The following is a 27,524-nucleotide window of genomic DNA, read 5'->3' on the forward strand; positions in this document are numbered from 1 at the left end:
AAAAACAAAACCGTTTGCTCCCTTTTTAACTTTACAGTAAATGGAATTTTTCTTGAAGGCCTGAATGAAGTAGCTTAGCAGAACAGTAATACTGACAAATAGCATCATAACACCATTAGCTAACATTAAATGGAGGCAGTGAACATTTACACAGTTAGTGAAACACCACATAAGACATCAGCAAAGGAGAAGATTTATGTCAGTCCAATCTCTTCAAGTACACTACGAGGGGTCTCCGCTTCCTGTGGAGGGAAAATTAGAGAGTAAACAGATCTTGTGTTCCTGACATATCACACATGCTATGCTAACAGGGAAGTAATTAAATATGGTATATGAACTGAGCTGTCACAGTTTATACAGAACACTTCACACTCTAAGCATTTTATAGTTGTATTTGACACATATCCAATTTCCTCAAGCCTCTCCCATTTTTCTTTATGAGTCAACTGGTCGGACAGAAAATTTATATTGCTTCAAAAATATTTCACAGAAGTGATCATTAAAGAATTCCAACTAAAGAAGTAGCAACTGAGTTTATAGATACAGTATCTTTCAACTGATACCATTGAAGCCTTTTGGAAGCAACAATCCTAATTTTAAAAAGTTTACTAATTGTATGATTTAAATATGAAACTCATATGGAACTTCTAATATTCTTGAAATGATTTGGAAGAGTTTGGCAGCAACTGTAAAGCTAGACAAAAGCTACATTTTTTTTTAAAGAAACCCTTAATTAACCAAGGCTCCATTTTCTATTAAAAGCACAACCTTTAGTTTTTGCATTAACAGAGCAAACACTTACTTTAGCATCCTAAACCAGGTATAGCCAAAAAACAAAAATTAAAAAGAGTAAGAGTTTAGCAACAATTCCTTGGAAAAATGAACATTAAAAACATGTAAGAACATAAAAAGACACATTTTTAATTCCTGTGTTTAAGTAGAGGAAGAGAAATTGGCCTCAAGAGTTGAGGTATTACATTTATACATTTTTTACTTTAAACTAAAACTAAAGGTGAAGCAGTTACATTTCAGCATCATCACTTTAAACCAGGCAGTGCTGATAGGCTACTGTCAGGGAGCTTAAATCCAAGAAACCTATTTTTATACTGGATGTTTACACATTACAGAAATTACCCTCCTAAAGATTCATGAGTGTAAGGATAAATAGTGCCATCCAAAAAAGTTGCACAGCTATAGGAGTAGGATGTTTCTAGGACCTCTGTAGTAGACTAGCAAGTCACCAGCACAATTTTGTGCTGAAGTAAAGATTTAAGCTGATGTTGGTGATTGAAAAATGGGATAAGCTAGCATTGCACTTCATTCTCTGCCTAATTTGGCTGGTTAGTCTGTGCAAAGGATGATCCATAAATGGATCCACTTGGAGATGGGCAGATCTCCATCAAGAAGGCAGTATTCACCCTCCTCCAACTGATGTATTAAGCAAATTAGAGCAGTAGCCTGCCCCATGTAGCATAGGCTAGGTTTCTTCTGTGCCAGTAGACTATTCACAAGGAAGTTGGGCCTTAGCTAGACCTAAGCTTTATCCCGGGATCGTCCCTGGGTCGTCCCTGCCTGCTCCCGGGATATCCTGTGTGTCATTTACATGAACAGGGTGACTCCGGGACGATCCCGGGATAAACCTTAGGTCTAGCTAAGGCCTTAATGTTCTTCTGGAGAGATCCTAGAACAAACAACTAGTGTAGATGCACCATAAATCTGTAATGAATAGTGTAGATGCACCATAAATCTGTAATGAATGCTACGAAATTATCTATTTTTAGATACCAGGTTAATTTGTGTTTCAAACTAACAATGTGCAAATGACATAGGCACAGCCTCAAATAGTCAGAATCATAGATGCTATCTGGGAAAACTTAAGTTGTATAGCTGTGAAGGTCAAGTGTACAAATATTAACAGCTGTTTGAAAAACTGAGAAATACTTGAGAACCATTAAAAATGCTAACTGGAGTTTAACATCAAAAGTGTTTCATGTTATGTCAGCAGATCAGAATTACCAAAGGTAAATTGCATACACCAGAAATATATCATAGCAAAAGAGATGGGGAAAAAAAAGCCATTCACATGAGAAGTGCATGCAATACTTTATTACAGACATGCCAGGAAAGCTAATTCACAGTAAATTACAAGCATGCAGCTGTATAAAGCTATAACAGAACTCAGCACCTCATTAGCACTTCATGCATAGCATTTTAAAGATTCAGGCATTAAGAGAATGCGAAACACCATTTACCACATACATTCACAGAAGCAATACCCGCCCCCCAAAAAGTTTTGTAATGGGAGAATTTCCTATATTTGCTATTTATACATTCCAGAAGGCTGCAGATTCAACATATTAAGCCCTCACTTATGGAATATCAGTGTGACATTTATCTTGAAGTAGTGCATTACCACAGAATATCTGGAACTTTCTGTCATATAAGATTGATTAAGCCACTTAGATTTGTAATCACTTCTCTGGAAAACATATCAACTGCATAATATAGCAATCACTTTCCTGAGCAATACAAACAGATCACATTTTCTTCCACTGACTGCACTTGAGACTGTTTTAGAACAGAAATTGCAAAAGTGGAAACTTTCCTTGTTAATTACAATTTCAGTGGATGCTTCTGTATGATTACCAGCAAGTTACTCCATTGTTTAAGTCAGCATTATTAGTGCGCTAAAAACGGTGCAGCAGCTGTATATGTGTATTACAAAGAGTGGGAAAGCCCTTCTATAAACAAGAGAAGCACCATGTGCAATGGAGCTTTTAAGAATGCAAGATCACAGTACTTAACATTTAAGTACAGAGGCCAAGTTGCAAAATGCCAGAAATTAGTTTCTAAAATTGTGATTTTAAAATATATTTCTGTGGCCTTCAAAGCTTTTCATTATAAACTGTCTATAAGGCATGTTTTCTAAACATACATTTAATTTACCATGCCCAAGAATATGACAAATCAATGGATTTTATCTACAAATACTAGAGTTATATTCAGCTGCAGTATTGTAAAACTAGGCTCAGTAAAATATTTCAGCTTGCATATTACATACTACGTCAAGAGCTAATGATAGATTTAAATGTTTAACATGGAATTATGGCATGCTGACAAGACATATGAAAGGAAAAACACAGACATTGTAAATGGTAGGACAAGGAAATATACAAACAGCAAAAAATAACTGTGTGATATACACTAATTTGTTCAAGATGATTGGATTCACCAAGCTGAGGATAAGTGTTCTGCCATGAATAAGTCAGCTCTATCGCCTCTCTCTATGCATGATGAATGAAGTCATTTAGTATACTGGGACATTAAAGTATTCATGACGTGGCTACAAAAGAAATGTGTACATTCTTTATAAATAGTGCAGAGGTTTGCATGCATACAATAAATACAAATGGCTTTTTATTTACTATTAGTGCTATTACACTATTACTATTAGTGCTATTACACTATTACTACTAGTGCCATTACTTTTCTCTGTACTGATCTTTTGAATTACATGCACCACTAAAATGCTACTCCGGGCTTGAAAAAGCAGCATGCTATATGCAACTAGACATCACTGAGAGGTTTTTTGTGTGCGTTTTTTAATGGTGCTTTCCTGATTGCTTCACATCATGTTTCTGGTGGCTACTTTGTACTATAAACGGCTGCTGCCAGACATCATTGGTTTGCACATGGCTAAGTTTAATAAGAGAAGGAAGAACTCTGTATACTGAAGATTGGAACAGACAGCCAAATTAACAGAAGGCATTGTATTGCATTTGTACTTTCAGCAAGCTAATTTTGCTTCTTGGGGCAAGGTTGTATTTGATGTTGCATCTAACTACATCCAATTCTATAACTATCAATTGGTTTCTCAGACTATATGTAAGTTAGGATTAGTTCTTTACTTTTCTCCATCAAGTATAGTCATAAATTATATCTTTAAAGGCCTGGGTCACACAATGATCACATTCCTTTTAATCCATTTTAAAACCAGCTGTATTAACATTCCAAGCCTGCTAACTGTTAATCCAACTACACGGAGAGTTGGCTTTGGGGATTTCCTGCCAAACAAGGCTAAGTTAACAGGATTTTGAATTCTTTCATATTTATTCTAAAAGTGGTCTCAGAATAATTAGATCATTATATAGCTAGTTCCAGGAAGAGGCCTATAGAGCCTGGGATCCAATTTAGCATGTTTCACTTATGTTTAGAAAACAAAATGAAAATAATACACCATATTAATTTGACAAGCTGTAACATTATATCTTTTTTCTAATACTCAAAACTAGTTGAACTGAAATATTTGATTATGAATTCCACAGCCCCAACCACAATTGATGTGGTTTAAATGTTATATTCAAACACTTTCAGAGCTTTACTTGGAAATTATTTTTAACTGGAATACTTTTAAGATATAACAAATCATTTGTACACTCTTGCATTGTTTAAGTTTTAAGTAAAATGAAGGCACTGAAAGTGTTAATGCATAAATTTTTGAACATCCCAAAACTTGTGCACACATACATGCATGTACAGACGCATACACACACAGAAAGGCACACACGTGATAGTCACCTGGAAAAAGTTAATTACAGCTTTGAACTTGTCCAATTTGACTTGGATTCCATTCATTATGTTACTAATTCACAGTATGTTTTATTTTACTCTGTACAGCACCATGTACATTGATGGTGCTATATAAATAAATAAATAATAATAATAATAATAATAATAATAATAATAATAATAATTTTGAAGATATGATGCAGTATCTATACTGCTGCTGCGCTCCTACTCATTCCATTGCACCAAAAGAACCTACTGCTAGTGTAATGGGGATTTAGTGTCATAAATGCTCATTTCTAGATTAGGACATGTCAGCAGAGTTCCCTATGCAAGCTGGTTTATGTTTTATCATCACACAATACCCACCCCAGCTATTTTTCTACTGCTCCTAATGCACCTTTTTCTGACTTTCCTCTCAGTGCATTAACAGCCTAATTTGTGAATTTGTGTAGATAAGCTAGTTTGTTTGTGACTTCATGTGGTCCCACAGGGATTGAAATAAAAAAAGTTATCTTTGCACCACCAGCACACTAGAAGGAGCCAAATTCTCACCCCAACCCTCCACTCCACCTATATTGCCATGGATGAGGTGTGAAGGTTTAACAGTGAACTACACTGCAGGGCTATGGTATATTACTTTGAGCTCAACATGCAATATGGACTATAAGATGATGCTGAATAAGGTTGTCAATACACAGGGGTTAGCTCCTCTAACAGCAGATCAAGTGCAACCTCTCCTTCAAACCCCAGCCATAAGTATATCTAGGAATGAACAAAAGATGTAAAGTAGCCAAATCATTCAAACTTAATGTCCCCCAATGCCGCCACGCTCTTATCAAACTCTACTACTTCTCTAGTGACCAGTCCAGCATGGTGTCACACACATGGTGGATGCTATGGTTGTATGCTCAGCCTGAGAGCCCTACTGCCTGCAAATTAAAAGAATCTATCTATCTATCTATCTATCTATCTATCTATCTATCTATCTCCACCATGGCCCTTAAGCCTTCTGTAACTAGCTTTTACTTTGCAAGGTCCCTTCTTTTGTTGCTGGATGACCCTGAAGTCCAGAGAACAAGAAAATCAATCTCATTCTTAACACAACACCCATAGCTGCTGCCCACATGGCAAGTTCAGATCTAAATGCATGTAATCTTTTAGCCTTGACCATGTTTATGAAGCACTCCACCCACCAAAAAAAAATCATATTGTTGACTGATATTTAGGAAATATGTGAGGAACCTCTCGATCTCCTAGCTGTGCTAACAATAAGTAAATTATAAATAAATAAATAAAGCCAGAATTAAGCCCTCCCTTCACTCTTAGAACCAGATACAGCACCATTTATTTCAAAGGACCTTCCACCAACTTTACAGCCCAACTTTCAATGTAAGTGCATCTACTTACAAAAGGTAGGGCTCCTTGTCAAATGAACAGATCAGTTCATTCCAAGTTCAGATTATTCAGCACCTGGGGTGGTCCCAAGTTTGGTATCTTATAAGACAAACATGTCTCTTTAAGGAGAGATTGCATTAATTTTGTCCCTTAAGAAAGGCTATGGGTGCTTCTAGACAATGATCTTCTAGTGCTCCCAATCAAAAGACATTGGGCAGCGATACCATCTTTTCCTCAATGGGTTTTCTGAGATGAAAAAAAAGGACAAAAGAAGGTAACGTGGGGAAACATGTGAAACTTACAAATGGAAGATAAGGCATCCTCTCCCTGACCCTCCATAAAATTCTGTGAATGAGGCAGGATGACTTCACAATAAAAACTTGCTTGGAAGCATCCGAAGTAAATAATTTATCATACTGAAAACTCTATGGCCTGGTTTGTAAACAACCACCACCCATGGTTTGTTTTCTTGAGTTGTTGTGAATGTGCCTGCACACTAGTAACTGCTGTTTTAACATTCCAACTTGGCTGCTCGATCACTCCCACTGCTATCCTCTTGCCAGTGGAAGGAGTTAAACATCCAAGAGACATTCCTTCCATGCATTGGTTAGCATAGGTGTGGGCAACTTTGGGAAGTTGAGGGGTTATTTTTCCCCCCTCCCTGCTGGCTGCAGTCTGTTGATTTTAAAAAAAATCTTCCAGTGCAGGAAGATCTCTCTCTCTCTTTAGATACCTCTTTAGCATTTGAGGTAACTGCCTTGTTATCACTTTAGTGTTTGATAGTGCTTGCTGTTCTTGAGGCTCTTGTCTAGAAGACTACAGCAACAGGTGAATGATCTTTGTTAGACAGCTGCCCCTGTCTTATATAAACATATTCCAATAGTCTGGAACATCACCAGATCTAATCCATGGATCACTCCCATAGGTAAGGATCCTGTTTACTATTTTATAAATTTAAAAGGGAAATGTTATTTGTCCCACATTTTAACAAAGTGAAATGCTTCTAAATTGTCCTGGGCCTTTTGGGGAAATATTTTTGGATAAAAATATAAAAGTCAATTATGTCGAAGTCTTTGACTGGGTTCAAACTACACAATAAACAATGGTGGTTTAAATAGTCAACAGTTGGTTATTTAACCCACCATGGGTTATCCTGTTGTGTGGAGGGAGTTTTTTAACCAATGATTATTTGGCTGAAATAACCAACTCAAATAACCAACGCTGTGGAGAGTTGGCTATTTGCACCAACTCTGGTTATTGTGTCGTGTGGAGGGCACCACTGGTTATTTCCTCAGTCACTGTTGGTTACTTTGTCAGCCACAGAGTTGCAAGACAAGAGTGGTCAAAGTGGTGGCTGCTGCTCTAGTCCAGCTGGCAGGATAGATTTTTGGCAGCAATGGCTGATGGGATACTACCAGGAGGACTGAGGGAGGAGAGAGGGCGGGGATGAGTGAATCAACCCATGTGGACTAATAATCAACTCAATGCTGATCCTAATCTACACCACGGCTGATTATTATCTTGTTGTGTGGGGAGTACCCCTTAGATAAACAACTGTCGAGTTATTACCCCACCGTTGACTATTGAACGCAGCACTCTATGAAGTACTAAGACTTTAACATACTGATTTGCATTAATTTTATTTTTAAACCAGATTAGAGAGGAACCATAAATAAATAAAAAAAGAAAACAGAAAATCTATTTAAAAGTTGATTTGAGGTTTTGTTTTTTGTTTTTTAAATTGAAATCAGACATGTATTTACCCTCATATGTAACTATGCTAAGCTTCTTGGTGAAGGACAGAAGAAAAACATGACAAACTTAACTTCCTTACAGAATATGTAGCGACATTACTTTGATTTTAGAAATTCAGTTTTTTAAACTAACTGAAACAGGTACATTATTTTTTTTATTTAAAACGTTACCAGTCTTTCGTACTATATACATTAATGAATGTATAATTTAACTATGGAAAAGATCTTCCTAGCTCCTTTCCACGTGAATGTTTACCCTGAGTTTCTTTAACACATACACTTACCTTTTTTGTGTGTAGCACGTTCTTCTAAAAGTTCTGTACAAAAATAAGTTGTAATGCCCTGCTTGCTACTTAGGCTTGCCCTGTCATGCAGTATTTGAAAACTAATAAAGTGTTCAGAAATGATTGTGCAGCAAGGTGTTCCTTTCATGGCAGAAATGAACCTTCCAGGAAATATTTAAAATGCATTTTTGTAAGTCCAAATATTTGACTACTAATTAACTTTCGGAATCCTCTAAGTTCTACGAACACCTAAAAATTATGAACACCACCAAAACAAAACCAGACACCACACACTTCAAACTGATGCTGTTAGTATGAAAAGGAAAATAAGACAGAGCACCCAAAGCACACTTCAATACTGTCATGCAAATGTTGCAGAAGGTTAAGCCCATCGCCGGTCATTTTTCTGCTCCCCTTTTCACTTATCAGGCAAGGGCTCCGTTACACGTGCAAAACTCTGCAAAGCACCCATGTAATCCATGCCACCAAAATGGTAAATTTGGTAGTTACCAATCGTACAGATGGGGATCAAAACGCTAAGGCTTTAGATTGCTCTTAATCATAAGATATCCTCAGACAAACCTCCCCAGTCTTCATTCTGGCTCTACAAACAAAATCAAGCATAATTTAAAATTTGATAATGTCGTTTTAACATTTTTCTTGCAGCAAAACTAGCTGTAAAAAGAGAAAACCCACTGTCACAGAGACGTGTAAATATGAGGGCTGCTAGGACGCTCAGGCATGTGGCTTCATTGCATTGCTTAATGTCAATGCTATCAAAAACAAAGCTAATGAAAATGCGACGAAGACAAAAACTCCAATGAACTTCACCAAAAACAACAACACAGGAACTCAACACTGCGAGATTTTTCTCTTTTACAACAAGGTTATAAACCTCAAGGTTAGGGCAGCTATTCCAAACACAATGAAAGCATTTGTACGAGCCAAACCTGATGCGATAGTAACAAAAAGTTGTTTCTTTTTACCTGACTGCCCCATTCACATAGGAAGTGGGGATGGGGTGGGGGAACTTTTAACAATAAAAACAGCACATGGAAGAGGGGAAACAAACATTCACTCCTCCCATGTTTTACCTCCTCTCCTGATATTGGAGCCAGAACACAGAAGAGGCACTTAAGCAACTGAATACTGAGAAGTAAAGACACAGAAGGGAAAACTCAGTGTCCTTCTCCAACATGTTCCTTTTACTGTTAGACCCTCAATATTATATGCAAAAGGGCTAGACACAGGAATGATGGTTCCCGTCACATCTGATTTGGCCTTTAAATAGGTGACATTAATTCAGAGTGCTTCCTTACAAGATCTACCAAGATTTTGTTTTGAAAACGGTTACTAAGGTGTAGCTGGACTATCAGATTTATTTATAATGGGGTTTTAAAATATATTTTCCTCAGGAAAAACTAGCCTGTTCAAAGTTTTCTTCCTGATGAGTGCAACATAAAACCTAAAAACAGGAAGTGGAAGTTAGATCTCCTTTCTTAAAGTTAGCATTTAATTTTCAATGTGGTACTTAACACATTCTTGAATTATTTAGTATTATGCAAGGTACAAATGCTCCATAATGTTCTAAGGGACTACAATTGTAAGACAGGAATGGAGAGGAAGGCATAAACCTAGTTTAGAATGCCTACCTCCATGACATATTTTAAAGATTATTTCTATGATTGGAGGTCAAACCACCAAACAGGGTAGTGACGGTTATCTAATGCCAAGCACAAGCTTTGTAATGAAAATTAAAAACTTTACTACACAGAGAACCACTTGTTTCATGCATTAGGCAAGCAGTTCAGAAGAATACATCTACGTCATAATCTAGCAGATGTACTGACCCTCTCAATGGTAAATTAAGTGATTTTAAGCAAACACCCCACACTTACAACAACCCAGGGGTTTGATCACTATTACGTATCACTACTATAGGATAAGAATGTAGAACTCTAATAGGAGGAATAGAATGACATGACATATTGCTGAAGTATGTTTTAATTTGGTAGGTACTATAATTTCTATCTTATTGATGCGAGCCTTAAATGTTTGAACTATAACTTTGTTGTTTTATCTGTGTATTATTAGCCACCTTGTGCGCTATTTTAGTGGAAAGGCAATAAAAGGCAAAATATAAATTTAAACAAAGGAAGAAGGGGTGATGGTGGAGAAGGGGGTAGTTATAGAATGATTACACATTCTTTCCCTAACTTGCTGCATCTTCTGCTCCAAATTTCACCCTTCGCCTTCATTTTTTAAAAGTTTGGTTATCATGGTTGTAGGTCACCTGCCACTCATATAAAATCAATTCTTGTGTCAGAGTAAAGGCAAGTCATTGGTATTTAATATAGAGCCTGTTTAATGAGTTGTCTGAAGCCTGCCTCTGCAAATCATTTAAGTACTTTTCCACCAGAACGTTAGCTTGTTAAGTAGGAGCATCCTTGCAAGACTGACTCCCTCTCTTCTACAAGTAGATGTAGTAACTGTTCAACTGCAGAACATGGAAATAATGAGCTTTGCAAGCAATGATGCACCAATATAACAAACCAAAATTCTAGTGAAGGAAGTCCTAATTTCCCCCAAATAATGGAAAGTCCTCTCTAAGTCAGCAATTTTGGTTGTTAAACCACATCACAAAATTTTAACTTTTTGTATGAATTTTATTGTGTGTTTGATAATAACAGAATTCTTACTATATACAATTGAATATGAGTACTTGAAATTAGTCTTTGGAGGATCCTTTTTTTGTCCTAATGGTACAGCACTTAAATAAATTGTGAAAGTTTCTGGTCCGGTTTTTGTACAGGGAATTCCAAGCGACAGCTACTGAATTATTTTTACTTACTTTTGTTTTATTAAATAGCTTGCTACAATCTTATAAGGCAGCACGGATTCCTACTTTAGCAAATGAATTGAGGTGCGTTCCTGTCACCTATTACACATAGTTTGGTTTTGTAAAACTTCATACCAATTAGCTAATGAAAAGAAAAGCCCCAACTGGAATGTTAAAGGGTTTTATTTTTGCTAGACCCTCATAGGCCTTAGCCTATGCTCAGTAATATATTACTAAAAGGTCCAATACAGACACATTACAGGACAACTCAAAATATTCATACACATTTGGAAAAACCAAGACAGATACACAGCCCTTGAAAATATGTAAGTGAATCCATGATCATGGGAAAAGGTAGAACTAAACAGAAATGTTTTCACTCCTGCAACTTCTTAAAAAGATGTGGTGCTTTTATTGATTTCAGTGAGGTTTGCATGTGATCAGAAGTCTATGGATTTAGCACCATTTGGTTTGAAATTAAACAGATTTTAAAAAAACAAGCACGTTTTTATATTGTATTTACTATGTTCCATTAGTTACCTTGGATACGTTAATCAAAAGGCAGGTTAGAAATACTTTGTTGAAGAGATTTCCATGTTTTTGGTAGGCACAGTTAAAATGCCACCACCCTCTGGTGACTGTGACAGTGACAACCGACCAACCTCTCTCCCAGCTTTGGAGCTACAGAGTACAGTATGGATTGCTCTGGTAATTGTGTAGCGATCCCAGGCCCTTCTCCAAATCTGATAACCCTGGAGCACCAAACCAGCAAGCTTGCCACCAGCCTTTCCTAGAAGGACGGCTGGTGAGAAGCTTCCTTGTATGCTCCGAGGCACTCAGAGCACGTTGCCTTGGACCAGCCAAACCAGCAAGCATCCCACCACCTTTTCCTAGTGGGTCAAGCCAGATTCTGGGTTGCCAAAATTGTGAAAGTTAAGAATAAATAAATCTAATATCAAATTATAGGTGCAGATAGACAAGAGTATGATAGCACTCTATTTTAGTATTCTGCAGCTAGATAAATCTTGGAAAAGATTAGATAATAACCAAGGTTTTAGCATACTACATTCTTGTGCTGCTGCCAAATTAGATAACAACTTCCTATGAGAACTGCCACAGGAATTGAGAAATGAAATTTTAGGGACCAAAAGACTTCAGTCTAATTAACAAAAGTGTATTAAAGCAGCAGGTGCTGGGTTCCATACTAGATTCTTCAGGAAATTCAATACAGTAGTTACTTTTTAATGCTCAATGTCACTTGAAGACATATGTGAAAACAATAGAATAGAGATTATTTCACATCGTAAAGATTCATTAAAATCTGCTCAATAGTTCATAGAGTGGATAGTCTCACTGAAAACAAAACAGATTATCAGCAGCCAAACAGCTGTTTGATACCAACTATACTTAACATGTAAAGATTTCTGTAACACCCTAACTCCTGGAGCATGTACTGGCTTCTTGTAGATGTGGGGAGAGGGAGGAGGGGTTCACTGCCAAAGGCAGAATGTAACGCCAGGTTCCAAGGAAGAGGGATCAAATGTGTGGTTAAGGACAGGCCGCTTCTGAAGCTCTCTGCAAAGAGCTACCAAAGCAGCTCTACAGTGATATTAGGGGAGTTGGTACTTCCCTTAACATTATAACAAAATTTGTCTTGGCTTTTGTTTTAGAGAGCTATCCCTTTGATTTGAAATGTAGCTTTAAAGAGCAATGCAAGATACGCATGCACACACACATACACACCCTAAAAAACTGTTCAGCAAGTATGAGAAGTCTACACCTCATGTGAAGGAGGTAACAATATCACATTACAAGAAAATGGGAAGAAAAAGACTACAACATACTATAGGAAGAAAAAGACTGCAACATACTATATGAAGCCATTACCATCTTGGATAGCAATCTACTCTCTTTGCCAGCTGCTTCTTCTGCAGTTCTTTCCATACAAATGTTTGCAATGTTTCTTACACATTTATGTTCCCAGTGTATTAGCGGAATATTGATAACTCAGAATTCCTATATTATCAGTTTCCATCTCACTTTTGCCAGAAATAACCCACTCTGATAAATCACGGTCTGCAGAGTGGGTTATTTAACCCACTATGAGTTATCATGTTGTCTGTGGAGCACCATGGGTTAATTTCGTCTAGAGCATGGGTTCTCAACAAGGGGGGAATTCCCCCCCCGGGGGGGAATTTTAGTGTTCCAGGGGGGGAATTGGGACCACTATTCAGCAAAGTATGATGTCCTGTAGATTATGTCTTCCTACACATGTTATTAAAAACGTCCCAGAAAAGTGTCATGTCGTCTGCAAAAGCCAGGCCTTTGCTCTCTTTTCACTCCCTCCCTCGCAATCCTAGAAGTTTCAAGTTTCCCATTTAAAGGGGCAGCACAAAGCATGGGAGCTGAGAATGTAAAAGTGGCCATGCTTTGCATTGCCCCTTTAAATGGGACTAATATAGAAAAAATTAAAAGATTTTCAATATTATATGCATATTATTTGGAATGCACCTTTTGAGTTAGACTATCTTGGGAAGGGGGGAATTATATTCTGAACAATGGTGAAAGGGGGGAATGGAGCAAAAAAGGTTGAGAACCACTGGTCTAGAGAGTCGTGCAGCAAGGGAGGTCCTGATCACTGCCACCACTCTCTCTGTAATGGAAACAGCAAAGCAATTGCAGCAGCATCCTCTGGTATAATTGCGCAGGGCTTTGATGGTGCATCCTGCATTGAGCAGGGGGTTGGACTCGATGGCTTTATAGGCCCCTTCCAACTCTACTATTCTATGATTCTATGTGTCACCCGATTAGGGGAGGCTGCCTATGCACTTTTGTCCCAATCCTGCAAACTTACATGAGTTTATTTGTGTCAGCCCCTTCTTGATGCACCTGGGATTTTCCACCCTCTGGGTGTAACTGCACAGAGTTTTGTAGGTGGACCAAGTACCTTGCCACTAGGAGAAGTTGCCTATGAACTTTGGTCAGGATCCTACAAACTTCCAGGGGTTTATTTGTGCCACCCCCTTTTCGGTGCACCTGGGATTTCCACTCCTCTGGGTGTAAATGTGCAGGGTTTTGAAAATGGATTGGGTGCCTGCTGACTAGCCCCTGCTGTGATGTAATGAATGGGTGAAATAGTGCCACTGCTTGGACAGGAGGACTGCACTGGGACAGGAAGAAAGGAAAAGGGTCAGATTAGGCAAAGTAGCTTATTAGCCTGGTCTTGTGTCAGGGCATCATGGACTACTTAAAAAAAATAAGCTACTGTGTGTAGTTTATTAAGCCATCCTGGATTAAAGTGACCTCCAAACTTGCCCGCTGTATGTAAATATTTTAAGTATAAGGAGATTTTGATGCTGAATGCTTTCAAATAAGACATCCCAATGTGCATTCGGAGATGGCAAAGACTTGAGAGGACTGTACCATGTCAGCTAGTACAAGTTTGGATGATCTCTCAAGTAGCCAGGACAAAAGTATGTGTTTTGCTACTTAAAAAAAACTCACTAATGAGTGGTAAATAGGTACACAAGGACTGAAGGATGGACTCAAACAATACATGCATACGTAACAGGTCAAAACAAATACACATCTTAGAACACATGTAATGTTTACAGAACAAAGCCACACATAAGTTTGAATGTATACAACTGGACCAACACACAGACTTAACCAATGTTCCTTAGAGCAATGAATTGTATCCAACATCAGTCTAACTTAAGTTCCATTCAGTCTAAGTAGGACTAACATTGGATACAATTCCATGTGTAGAAACCGACCCACGATGAAGTCAGAGCCACAGTACAAACTTCCTATATTACCAGTTCTATGTTGTTTCAAGATTATAGCTACCAAAGAAGGATTATTGTCAGATTGGTGAGAAGGGTGTTAATTTAAGAATCTTATTTCTTTCAACAAAATATAGATGTATCAACTGCTGTATTTAACCAAGTTCATAGTTCAAATTCAGTGCACTAAAGGCAGCAGAGTACAATAATATTTATGCATTTTGTTAGCAGCTGAGAGGCAAGGCTTTAACCCCAAAACTACTCTATTTGCTACACTCCTAGGACTAATGTTATAACTACTTTCTAAATACACAATGAAAACTAATTGCATTAACTAAGGCATTATGACTTGTTTTTAAAACAATGTTAACTATACCTGAAAATGTCTCAAAGAAGAGAGTCTAGCTTCTGGATTTCAGCAATGAAAGAGGCATACATGCATCAGGTATGGCAAAAATTAGTTATAATCATTCAGTCAATTTAATATAAAGAAATGGATAGAAATTAAATAGACATAGAAATGCTTAGAGAACAAGACACACACATAACAGTAGCTGCATGTCTAGCAACACTTACACCAAAGGAACTATGAAAGCAAGCCTATTTTTATATTTAAAAAGTAGTACTGCCACTCTGCATAGGAGTGAACACATTGAATGGAGTGAACTCTAACAGAACAAGAAATGGGCAAAGCATGCTAGACATGCTGGAAAGCTTTTTCTGCAACTTTGGACAAATAAAAGCTTTTCTTAGAGAAGACCACAGCATGCTAGTGTGCTATGGGAAAGAAATAAAGTTTGCTTACCTCCTGTAATAGGTCTGCCTGTTCAATGGCTTTAAGAACATTTTTCTTTGAGGTCTCCTGAACTTCCCCACCCAAGAGAAATTCATCCAAAATAAAATAAGCTTTCTCAAAATTGAAAATGATATCAAGTTCACATACCTAAAAAAAGATAGAGAATATATTGAGATTCAATACACTTGTCTATTATTATTTATTATTATTATTATTAGTTTCCTGCCTTTTTCCCAGTACCAGGACTCAAGGCGGTTTACAAGATTAAAACGTACAAATAAAACATATAAATACAAATATACAAAAGTTAAAATAGAATTAAACCTGCAGTAAAATTAAAAACATTGATATTTAAAAAAATCAGTAACAGATTAAAAAAATCCGATACATTAACACAGGTCCAGGATAGTTCCAAAAGCCTGCTGGAACAAAAAAAAAATTGCCTGCCTCTGAAAGCAGAGAGGGAGCCAGCCTAGCATCCCAGGGAAGGGAGTTCCAGAGCCTTGGAGCAGCCACCGAGAAGGCCTTCTCCCGCATACCCATCAGGCATGCTTGGGATGTTGGTGGGACTGAGAGAAAGGCCTCCCCAGATCTCAGAGCACAGGCAGGCTCATATGGGAGAATACTCGAGCCATATAGGGCTTTGTAGGTAACAGCCAGCACTTTGAATTGTGCCAGGAAACAGACCGGAAGCCAGGGGAGCTGTTGTAACAGGGGAGTTGTGTGCTCCCTGTAACCAGCCCCGGTCAACAATCTGGCTGCAGCTCTTTGAACCAGCTGAAGTTTCCAAACACTCTTCAAAGGCAGCCCCACATAGAGCATGTTACAGTAATCCAAAAGGGGGGCAACTAAGGCATGTGTCACAGTGGCCAGGTCTGACATCTCAAGGAATGGGCACAGCTGGTGCACTAGCTTTAACTGTGCAAATGCACTCCTGGCCACTGCCGAAATCTGGGCATCCAGGCTGAATCCAGGGGGACTGCTGAGCAGCGGGATGGAGAGTACACCAACAGAATGCCTATTCTGTCCCAACCAACCACCTTCAGATAAACACATTCGAACCCCACAGACTGTGGGACAGGACACCTGGTCAGGGGAATAAAATCCCGATAGACCACTGCCGCTCCACCTCCCCGCCCCTCAAGCCTTGCCTGATGCTGGACAGAGAACCCTGGTGGGCACAGCTGAGAGAGATTAATTCCCCCTACTTCATCCAACCAGGTCTCTGTGATACAGACCAGGTCGGCATGCTCATCCGGGATCAGGTCTTGGATAGCAGTTGTTTTTTCATTCACTGACCTGACATTCACCAGCAGCAATTTCAACCCGGGGGCAGTCTGTTGCCAAGGCCATCCAGGTTGAGTTAGGGGATAGTTTGGGGATAGGATGCCGAGTTAAGATCTTGTGGTTTTAATAGGTACACATTACCATGATTTCCCATGTAATACCTTAGGGGGCTCTAGTTACAAAAAATTGGAAAGGAACAAACTTTGAGAGAAATATTAATATGCAATATTAATATTAAAAGATTAGTCCAGGAACAGGCATTTAAATAAAAATATTTACCAGTCAGAAGGACTACTTTGCTTACCAACTACTACTACTCTTCTTAAAAGGGTCACATATCTTTCATTTAGTATAACAAAGGCCTCAGCTAGACCTAAGGTTTATCCCGGGATCGTCCCGGGGTCATCCCTGTTCATGTAAATGACACACAGGCTACCCCGGGAGCAGGCAGGGACGAACCCGGGACGATCCCGGGATAAACCTTAGGTCTAGCTAAGGCCAAAGTATGTAATAGCAAGACACTAATAAAAAATCTTTCATAGCAACAAGATGCAGTGAAAAAGAAAGAAGGAAAGAATCCATATTTTGGGCTTTTTCACATAGTCTTAAGCAACATATAAATTCATTATTAGACTTGAAAGTTCCCAGCAAGAAAGCAACCTACATAATTTATTGTAATAGATAATGTTTTGTTCTGATTCATAATATTCATTTTAGCCAATGGATTCTATCATGCATGCTATAAAACAAAGACAAATACCAAATCAATGGTATTCCTTATTCTTTTCTACAGCACTTTTCAATGTGCAGAATGCTGCTATGATCACCAGATGAACTGTATATGCATTAAACAGCTTTTCTTTATATTTGAGTGAACACAAACACATTAAAAATTCATTAAATCTATTTATATACACAGGGTTAGATACAGAATGTCCTCTCCATGAACAGAAGGACCCTTTCCAAACACAAAAGGGCCAAGGCCTGTGGAGGTTTCCCACTGCAGTTAAAGGGCAGGGAAAGGGTGTTCTCTTCCACTTCTGCATCTTCCAGCACAACCTCCAATGCTGAGGCTCTCCCAACCCCCCTGAGCAGCTATTCATGGCGGAACCTGCCAAAATCACTACTTTACCCCTCTTCCTCCAGTGCCAGTGGAACATCTGCTGAATGCAACTCTGGATCCAACCCATAGATTTTGAAAGACTAAAAAAACCACAGTTAATAACTTACACTTCCAAAATATTTATCAAGCAATTCTACATAACGGTGAATTATCTCCAGGGTTATTAGCTCATTATCCTGGTCTTCAATGGCACAGCAGAAGTAGAGGCTTGCATATCTGTAAGAAACATTTGTTAATTTAACAGTGACAACTGCCTTGTGGAGTCTTGCCCACCCTCAGTTAAAGTTAAAATGCAGAAATACTGGTGTTGTTCTTTTTTTGCAAAAGTATACATACCCTTGCATATTTTGCAAAACTTAACAGTTCCAACTCCCTCAGAATAAGGCGTTAGGACTCAAAGTTAAGTTGAAGTGAACAACAGAGCAAAGAAACCATTCTGAAGGCACATATTCAAACTGGTTTGAAAACACCTTTATTAGGGCTTTTCCCAAACTGACTGTGAGGTTGCAGATAATTGTTTGTTAGGAATCCTCAACCACTTCAAAGGATGACACCTTGTGGCTTCTTTGATTAGGAGCCATAACTATCAAGAAGCAGCTTTAAAACCAGTTTAAATTCAGAGATGGTACTTATTTATCATAGCAATATATTTATGATTACTAGCTTAGACACTGGTATACTGCAAATCCCACTGTTCCATCCAAAGCTAGTTTTTCTCCAAGAAATAACCGGTCCCCTTAAATTGGTTATGTAGGCATGCCCCAAGCTCTTAATTCATGCTCAAAATTTGCCTAGTAGGAAGAATAATTTTCCTACATCTCGAAGGAAATGCCTTTGGACAGCTGTGGTGGAAATACAGCAGAATGCAATCTAAAACCAAGACCCAGTTCAGATTTAACAACAAACCAGTTCCCAGTTTCAGACCTAACTATGCCTCGAGCAAATCAGTTTGCTGCATTTGCTCAGTACAGCAAGATGCAGTTCGTTGCAAACTAGAAGCAGAACCTTTTAATCTCCTCCTCTTGCATGCAAAGAGGGGGAAGGGTAAAAGGAACTGTACAAGCCTGAGGCTCTCCAATCTTATGACAATCTATGGTTTGTCATTACATCTGAAAATGTACATCATATAAGCCCTAAATTCTATACACTTGACCATTACTAATAAAAGATAACATTGTCTTGGACACATGAAGCTATCTGAAGGCCTAGAAGCACAATAACCATATTATATCTGCTTATAAGGTAATTGTTATGCATTACCATCTCAGCTTAAATTTCCTTTTAAAGGGGTGGGGTCTGGTTCTCATTATTAGCTAAACTATCATATGAAAGGAAGCCTGCTTTCTCTTAACAGCTGATACCAAGATGAGTTTACCTGACTAAGAGTATTTTGTACAATAGCACCTAAATCAGCAAGAATGCTCTGCTTCCGAGTTTTCAAAATACTAGACTGAAAAGAGACAGTAAAAAATGAGAAGAAACTAGCTACACAAAGCAGCTAAAAGGGGAAAAGGTTGGGGCCCCAGAAGATTCAAGGTTAATGAAGTATTAAAAAGTGTAATGCTTAGAAGAGGGTTTTCAAGATTGTCAATTATACTTTTACATCTCTTCAGTACTTCTGCAATACACTATATGTAGAGTTGTCCTCAACAATTCCAAACCTATAACTTGTTCAAAACACAATAAATTCATCTTCTTGATGGGGTGAATTTCCTAAAGCACCTACCTCTAGTACTCTGCTCTGTGCAGTTTCACCCTGACCCAAACTACTATTATGATCATTATACACTGGAATTCCCTATTTTTGTGAACAACATCCAAAATGAACATAGACACCCCTAATTGTGAACAAGCCCAAACCAGCATAATTATTTGGAGAGAGAGCTATGTCAGATCCACTCAATCAGCCCCATTAAAAAGGCCTGTTAAAACTCTTAATGTCTACTCAGAAGTGAGTTTTCATTGACTTTAGTGGGGCTTATTCCAGGTAATTGCCTTCCCCAGTCTGGTGCCTTCCAGATGAGTTTAACTCTAATTCCCATCATCCCTAGCCATCATGGAAATAGTGGTCCAATACATCTGGAAGACACTAGATTGGCCAAGGCTGCTCTAAAGGATTGCAGCCTTATTCAGACAAGCCTTTGGGATACAATCAGCTGGGATTCCTGCCTACTTATCTTCATCTTGTAGTGCTGACTGTTCCAATATTTATACTGTATTTTGGTTTATGAAACACTTTGACCATATCATCAAAAAACAAGTATAAAAACTTTAAAAAATAAAATTCTGAAAGTATTTACTTTCTACCTTCATGTTGTTTTATTCAATCATTAATATGAATTTGGCAAAAGTTATATTCAGTTTCATTTAAAGATTTTTTAGAGTTATTTTGTATTATAATTGGTATGTGTGAAAAATATAGCTGTTGTCTAGCTTATCTGAGTAAGTTAAAAAGAACTGCCACTCTGTTTCCAAACAATAATTTATCTTAAGAACATTTTACACTATTAATTATTTACTTTACTAATACTACAATGACACTCTTGTGTCTGATCCTCCATAAGAATGCTTGTGGACTTAATCCAAACCTTCTTAAACTCAGTGGTTCTTAAAGTACTTCTTTTAAAATAGTTTTTACCTTTAACAATAATATCTTGACAACATGAAGAAATCCTCTCAAGATTCATATCATGCATTTTTTTTTTTTTACTACAGTAATATTGGCCATGCTGGAAGCTTCTTCAGTTAACCTCCATGCAAGTCACTATCGGCATGCCGGTGGGAGAGGAATGGAGCGGTGAATCCTAAATACCAATGAAATCTGACAACCTGAGATTTTTCCAGCTCTGCTTCCAGCTCCAACCAAATCAAAATTTCTTTACATTACAAGTACTCAAATTCAATCTTCAAGTTCTATAAATCTTCAAATCTGGGAGTTTGAGGACTTAGTCAGAGGACTAAGTTCAAGTCTAATTTCCTCCCCACTTCCTAAGGTTGAACACAAGCAAACCAGTTACCTAGGAAGGTTGTGGGCTTTCCCACACTAGAGGCCTTCAAGAGGCAGCTGGAAAACCATCTGTCAAGTATGCTGTAGGGTGGATTCCAGCATTGAGCAGGGGGTTGGAGTCGATGGCCTTTTAGGCCCCTTCCAACTCTACTATTCTATGATTCTATGATTCAAACAACAGGCCATGCCCTTCCTTTCAGCCTGTATACCTTTCAGCAGTTGGCCAAATTCCCTCACACACCCTGATCCCCACCAAAATTTGTGTGTGACCCCAACAAAATTTGTGTCATTTTACCCCCTATTGTTCTGCAACTGAGTCCTATCCTCTATGCTCCACATAGATACATATACTCAAACACTCATTTTACTGATATATTATATAAATCTTATTTATTAAAGGCAGGGTCATATATTCAATAGACCTCCACAGATTATGTGGACTGATTTTTGAGGATCACTAAATAAATACAATGCAACAGCAAACATCAGAATAAAGAAAAGGCAGTGAAAACTACCGACATTCTACCCCAAAAAATCCTAAAACAAAAACATGGCAGTCAAACCATTAGCAATTCCATTAAAAAAAAAAACCCAAGAGAAAGCTGTGGAAAATAAGTGAGGGCTTCCTTGAAGGTCTGCAGTGATTAATGATGCAGCTTGATGGATGTCTCCTGGTAATGCATTCCAACTATATGGGGCCTCTACGGAAAAGGCTCTATCCCTTGTACCTGCAAATCTGACTGCACTCAGCAGTGGTCAAGCAATAAGGGCCTTAATGTACTGATGGCCACCAATTTAAAAGGGGGTTGGATAAATTCCTGGAGAAGGCTATCAATGGCTACTAGCTCTGATGGCGATGGGCTACCTCCAGAATCTGAGGCAGTAAGCCTATACACACCAGTTGCTGGGGAACATGGGTGGGAGAGTGCTGCTGCACCCTGCTTTGTTGGTCCCTGGCTGACAGCTGGTTGGCCCCTGTGTGAATGGAGTGCTGGACTAGATGGACCCTCGGTCTGATCCAACATGGCACTTATATTCTTAATTGCATCCAGGCGGCTAATGGGTGAAGGTGGCCGTTCAAATGATTTGGCACCAAACTATTGAAGACTTTAAAGGTTAAAACCAACACTTTAAATTTGGCTGGGAAATGTACTGGCAATGAGCGCAGCTGGTGAAAAATAACTGTCACAAGTTCTTGGGCAGTCACCTTTTGCACCAGCTGAAGTTTCTGAACTGCCTTTATAGGCAATCCATTTTACTTCTGAATGTCACTAGTGCACGGATAAATAAGACCAGTATTCTCCTGATAGGGTTGTATATGATATATAAGCCTGAGCTGGTAAAAGCCATCTCTGTTCACCTGAGCTTCCCCAGTTAGCAATGAGCCCAGACAAACTCCTAAGCTGCACACATATTCCTTTAGAGGAGAATGCAATGCCATCTAAGACCAGTTATGAAAACTCCATCCAGAGTGGTCGATTCTTCTACCTACAGTGCCTTGTCCTCACTGTCCTAATACTCACTACAAATAATGGTTCATGCGGTTTCACAACCTCCATGGGCTCAGTAGATGGAAATGATAGGCTGAGCTGAGCATCATCTGCTTACAGATGAATCTTCAGGCCAACCTCTGGATGCCTTCCCATAGCAGTTTCATGCAATGTCAAAAAGCATAGGGACATGATGGTACATTATAGCACCCTAGGCAATGGCCATCGGGTGAAACAAAAGTCTTCCCCAAGACCGCCTACTGAGAGCAGTCCTCCAGGAAGAGTCCATTATAGTCCATTATTCTTGGACTATATAAAGTCCAAGAATAATGTGCAACAAGGAGATAAAAGGAATACCAAATCAGTTTCTGATCTCACACAAGTCAACTAAGTACGCTACAGAAAAGACAAAAAATACAGGTCAATAGCTTAATTTTGAGGGCAGGGATCATAAATATCACTTGTCAGCCAAATGTGTGTCAGCTGATAAGAAAACTGATCCTCAAGGGCTGCTTTGGGACAAACCCCATCAAATTTGTTAATGTCCAACATTGTCATAAACCAACGATGTAAAAACTTCAATAAATGTTGTCTCCTCTTTTCTGTGAATATTCTACACAGTGATAAGTAGATCTGCAGGGAATGGCATTTCCAACCTTGAGAGATTTATGAACTAACTAAAGTACAAGTAGTACTTGATCTCTTTACAAGCCAAAACACAAAGGATGAAGTAATTTAACTATGGTAGCAAGAATCGTTTTCCTTCATTGCATTAGAACAGTCAATATTAACACTTCATAGTTCTTGGTTCATACTCCAACAGGTCAGATGAATAGAGTAGCATACTTGTGCAATCTTTCCATATTTTGAATGTGATCTAGTCCTAGTTTATATCAAACTGAACAGTTTCAACATTCAAGCACAAATAGCCTCTAAAACACACACATTGTTTTCAAACCTGTATACCTCATTTACTATAAACTGAACTATTTTATTAAGTGTAAAATAATCTTTTTATCAGCACATTTCTAAATACAGGAAAAGCATTCTAGACATGAATAATTCCTATCATGCTGTCAAATTACATGAGGAAAAATCTTAAATACATTTTTCCCACACATGGTAAGGGACTTATTTCTACCATTATATATGTCTTTTGTTGGGTTGCGGGTATGGCAATTATAAGTTTACAAAGGCAAAACAACCTTTTGTAGACAATCTTCAGGTCTCTCCACTCCAGAAAGCTGCACATTTTCGGTTTACGTGCTAAGACTGTTTGAACAAGTTCTCTTGTGATTTTCTTCTTTTCTTTGTCAGACAACGGGACATACCACTTCTGAAGTCTCAGCTTCCCCTGACGACTAAAAAGCAACATAAACTGCATCTGTTGAGTTAAATAAAACCGGTTTGATGTCAGTCTTTCAGCCGCATTATGTGATTTGTGTTTTATGTCTGAGATAGTTTTCCAACATTAAAATTGCCAGCATTTTTCTTCAATTAAGCTTTAAACCAAGCAGTGGGTAAAAATTTTCATGGACACTGTACACTATATAAAGTATCACAAGAAATATACAGTCACCCTTATTTTTAAAATTATCTATATTTTAAAATATCAAGTCTGAATAAAAGTGGAAATCACAGCAGTGAGTTAATCTAAAATAATCAATCAGATTGGTTACCATAATTGCTAAAACCACAAATGTGGAATATATCCCCAGAAATTAACCATAATACAATATATGCTGACATCCTCCCACTGAATTTAAAGGTAGCATACCAATTCAACTTGGCACCCCATCATCATATATCATCCCTATTACCGCTGCTCTATTGGTAAAGATTCCTGGAACTCATTGCAGAGCAACAGAATTCCCCATCTCTAAAAAGCTATCACTTCATATTAAACTTATTTCTCACAATAAGGTCCTTGTGATGTAGATTATGTTGTTTCATGTGCACAATATTGTAATACAATCAACACTGGAAGATATCAAAGCACTTTAAAGTAATGATGTTAAGCCTTTCTCCTGTACATTTCATAGTTGCACATAAGAGGGAAGTGAGATAGTAGTAGTTTCTTACCCTGACAGCATTAACCTGCACTTGCCAAGAATTCCTTCTTCTATTTGTAAGGTGTACTAAAAGATGGGTCCTGGGTTTGAAAAGATTGACAGCTACTGAAGAAAATGATGTGCTATCAGCATACCTTCTGTGAAATGCAGTGCATCTGAGAATAATAGGTCCTTTTCCTAACTAAGCATGTTGTGACATATTAACTTTTCCCCTAAAGAATATAAAGACATGCCCCATATGTACACAATTCTTTATTGAGAAAAATCAAGTGAACTATGGAGTTCATTGTTCTGGAAAACAGTTTCTAGACTTTGTGATCGCACACAAATATTTAAGATGTGCCGCCCTTACAAGTTGGGAGCAGCTTGATAGTGTCATTTTTATGTAGATATACTTCCAAGGATACCATACATATAGCATAGTGGTTTGCCTTCCCCAAACTGAAAATGAGTTTTTTATGAGCAAGTTGTGATTACTGGTAGACATGCTCCTATTTGTCCTACCTATCATCCTCACTTCTCTGTCAATTGGACCAAGATAGTTCCTCTTCTTTCTTAAATCTAAAGCTATGAAAAAGAAATGTTAAACATGGGCTTAATCCTTTGTTTCAGAAAATCTCCCTATAGGTTTGATAGACTGTGCTAAACAGCTATTCTAAAAAAAATCACACAGAAGAAACTAAAATTCTGGCCACTGTCCTTTGGTGTAAATTGTACCTTTTAAATAAGTAGATGGAGATGTAGTTATCACAACTGTAGAAGAATTGAATTTTAGAACTATAGAAGTGCTTTAATTTTTAATAGAACCCAGTACTAAAGCAATGATGTATTTTTTTTTAAAAAAAATCTCCCTTAGGTTCTCTTGTCAAGACAAATTTTGCCACGATTTCAAAATATTCTAATAAAAAAGGGGCTCCTCCAAACCAGCAACTAACTTCTCTAAACGGAGATAATTATCAACTAAAGCTAGTGATACAGAAGTGAGTTAGACTGAGGAGTCATCACACTTCCTATTCAGCCGCACATAAAGCTACTATCATGATTATACTAAGTATTTTGGCAGGTGGAAATTAACACTGTCTAAAGACACAGACGATCAACTGAATGTAAACTGAGAAAAGAGTATACTGTACAACCATAATTAAGCCTTTTTTAAAAAAAACCACCAAGGCACGTATTGGAAGGGGAAACTTCCTGAAATCTAGATCTTTTATCTTCAAAATAGAGTGGAAAACTTGTAATTGCCAAGGTCCATGAAGTGTGGTAGTTGGGGGGGGGGGGGTTTGTATGATTTTGACTATGCCTTGCTCATAAACATGTTTGTTTTTACCATAACCTTTCCTCTGTACGTAGAAAGCCTAAGAAACCGCTACAAAGTTATTTATAGGGCATCTTTCCCTCTTGCTTTAAATACAATGAAGGCACAACCCTATGCATGTTTAGACAGAAATTAAATCCTTCCACTCCTAAGTGGATTGCATACAATTGTACCCTTAGAAAAGCAGTGTTTAGTCTGGAGCCACAGCAGTCTAGACAAACAATGGTAATTTACTTCCACGCAAACCACACATTTCTTGAGCTGAAAAAACTGATGTTCATCCTTCTCCGTTTTTCATGTGGTAAAGGGGCCCTATTAGTGCTTCACTTGGTGTAGGAAGAAGTAAGCAGAAAAATAGAAGAATGTTCTTTCAAAAATGTTTAAGTTCAGAGTAAGGCAGATTCCACTTTTACTTTATATTTCACAATTCCCAGAACTTTACATAAGAACTAATTCGGAAAATGACCTATCCTTCAGCAATAGCTGACAAGCAAAGGCGGCTTTGGAAAACAGTAAGGACATAGTGAAAAGGTAATTTTATTTAGAATGAATTTTCAGTGACTGATCCCCTTAGTGAAAAGTTGGATGACCACACTGCCTTTTGAGTAGCCAAACTCAAAAATGGTGACTTCTGATCCACTTTCTCTTGGCAAACTCTCAGCATATGTGCACAAGGTAACACCATCTAAGTCCACATTCCAAATCACCACCATCCTCATACTCACTTCTGTCAAGGAGTATGTTTAGCACAAGGAAGTGCTAAAAGGGGTTGGAGGGGAGAATAGCCACCTTTGTTCATCCTGGCTGTGAATTAACAACACAAAACTAAAAAAAAAAACAGGAAACAAGAGTACCTAAAGTGCATTGCTAAGGGACAGCTACCCCATCCAAACATCATCCTCTTCTCTGCATCCTCCTCAAGAGGAGTTGCACACAGATCCAACTTCAACCAGCTTAAAGGCAGTAAGAGCAGAATCCACTATAAAATGCTCCAACCCAAAATGCGAGGAAGGGGATTAAAAAGGAAGGAAGGAAGGAAGGAAGGAAGAAGTGAGGGAAGGCTGCCAGGACACCTGCTTAGCCACCGTTTTCTATCGAGAAGACCATGAGGTGGCACAATAGGGGCTCGGGGCAGCCCCCTCCCCGTGACCCACACCGCACAAGAGGTCATGTGGGTGCCAGGAGTGACCAACAGGGCCTAACTCTCAAGGGTTGAGGTTTTGCTTTTCTTGTTTTGTTTCTTTACAGACACACTTCGACACAGCCATCCCTCAAGCCGTGGGGAAATGCCCAGAGCAGAGAGCTGCTGCGTCTCTTAAACGTACGCGCGCCGTCTTATCTGCGTGTGCGCGTGTACACACAATACGCAAGGGAGAGCGGCAGAAGAGTCGCCCTCCTCGCCGCCGCCGGTCAGCGCACAAGAGGGTTCAACCGGTGAGGAGCCGCCTCCGACCGTTATGCGAGCGCGCGCGCTCTCTCGCTCGCTCGCGGCCAAGCTCGCCGCATCACTTACCGTTACCCAGAAGCGTCGGAGGCGCGCGCACGGGCGGGGGGTGGAGGCGAAGAGGAATCTCCTCGACGTTCCCTCTAGTAGAGGAACCGTCGCCACCAGCCTCGTCCTCCTCCTCCTACAGAGCAACTGAAGGGAAAGGACGGACTGCTCGCAGCAAGTAGCCCGAGCGAACTGTCGCGGGGGAGGCGGGGCCGAAGGAGGAAGGGCGGCCCCACTTCTCCTCAGCCACCAAACTTCATTCGCTCCTCCTAACCGACCAAAATACACCGAAAGGGGGGGAGGGGGAGGAGGA

At 38.8% G+C, this 27,524-nt stretch overlaps 1 protein-coding gene across 4 annotated transcripts; it reads right to left on the reverse strand.

Annotated features, from left to right (window-relative positions):
- Positions 1 to 27,524, reverse strand: AP1S2 (adaptor related protein complex 1 subunit sigma 2). Of its 4 annotated transcripts, none has more exons than XM_063126400.1 (6): positions 27,233 to 27,315; positions 23,535 to 23,713; positions 17,940 to 18,048; positions 15,432 to 15,569; positions 8,513 to 8,606; positions 1 to 242 (listed from the first exon to the last, which is right to left on the reverse strand). In XM_063126400.1, the coding sequence occupies exons 2-5, from the start codon at positions 23,711 to 23,713 to the stop codon at positions 8,562 to 8,564; spliced, it is 471 nt and encodes a 156-aa protein (XP_062982470.1). In that variant the 5' UTR covers positions 27,233 to 27,315; the 3' UTR covers positions 1 to 242; positions 8,513 to 8,561. The 4 variants fall into 4 exon arrangements, with proteins under 4 accessions (XP_062982470.1, XP_062982474.1, XP_062982471.1 ...); XM_063126401.1 differs by lacking the exon at positions 1 to 242 and adding an exon at positions 2,092 to 3,343; XM_063126404.1 differs by lacking the exon at positions 8,513 to 8,606 and having other exon boundaries at positions 27,233 to 27,524.

This window comes from Elgaria multicarinata, chromosome 5, assembly GCF_023053635.1.
Source record: "Elgaria multicarinata webbii isolate HBS135686 ecotype San Diego chromosome 5, rElgMul1.1.pri, whole genome shotgun sequence".
NCBI classification, from domain to species: domain Eukaryota; kingdom Metazoa; phylum Chordata; class Lepidosauria; order Squamata; family Anguidae; genus Elgaria; species Elgaria multicarinata.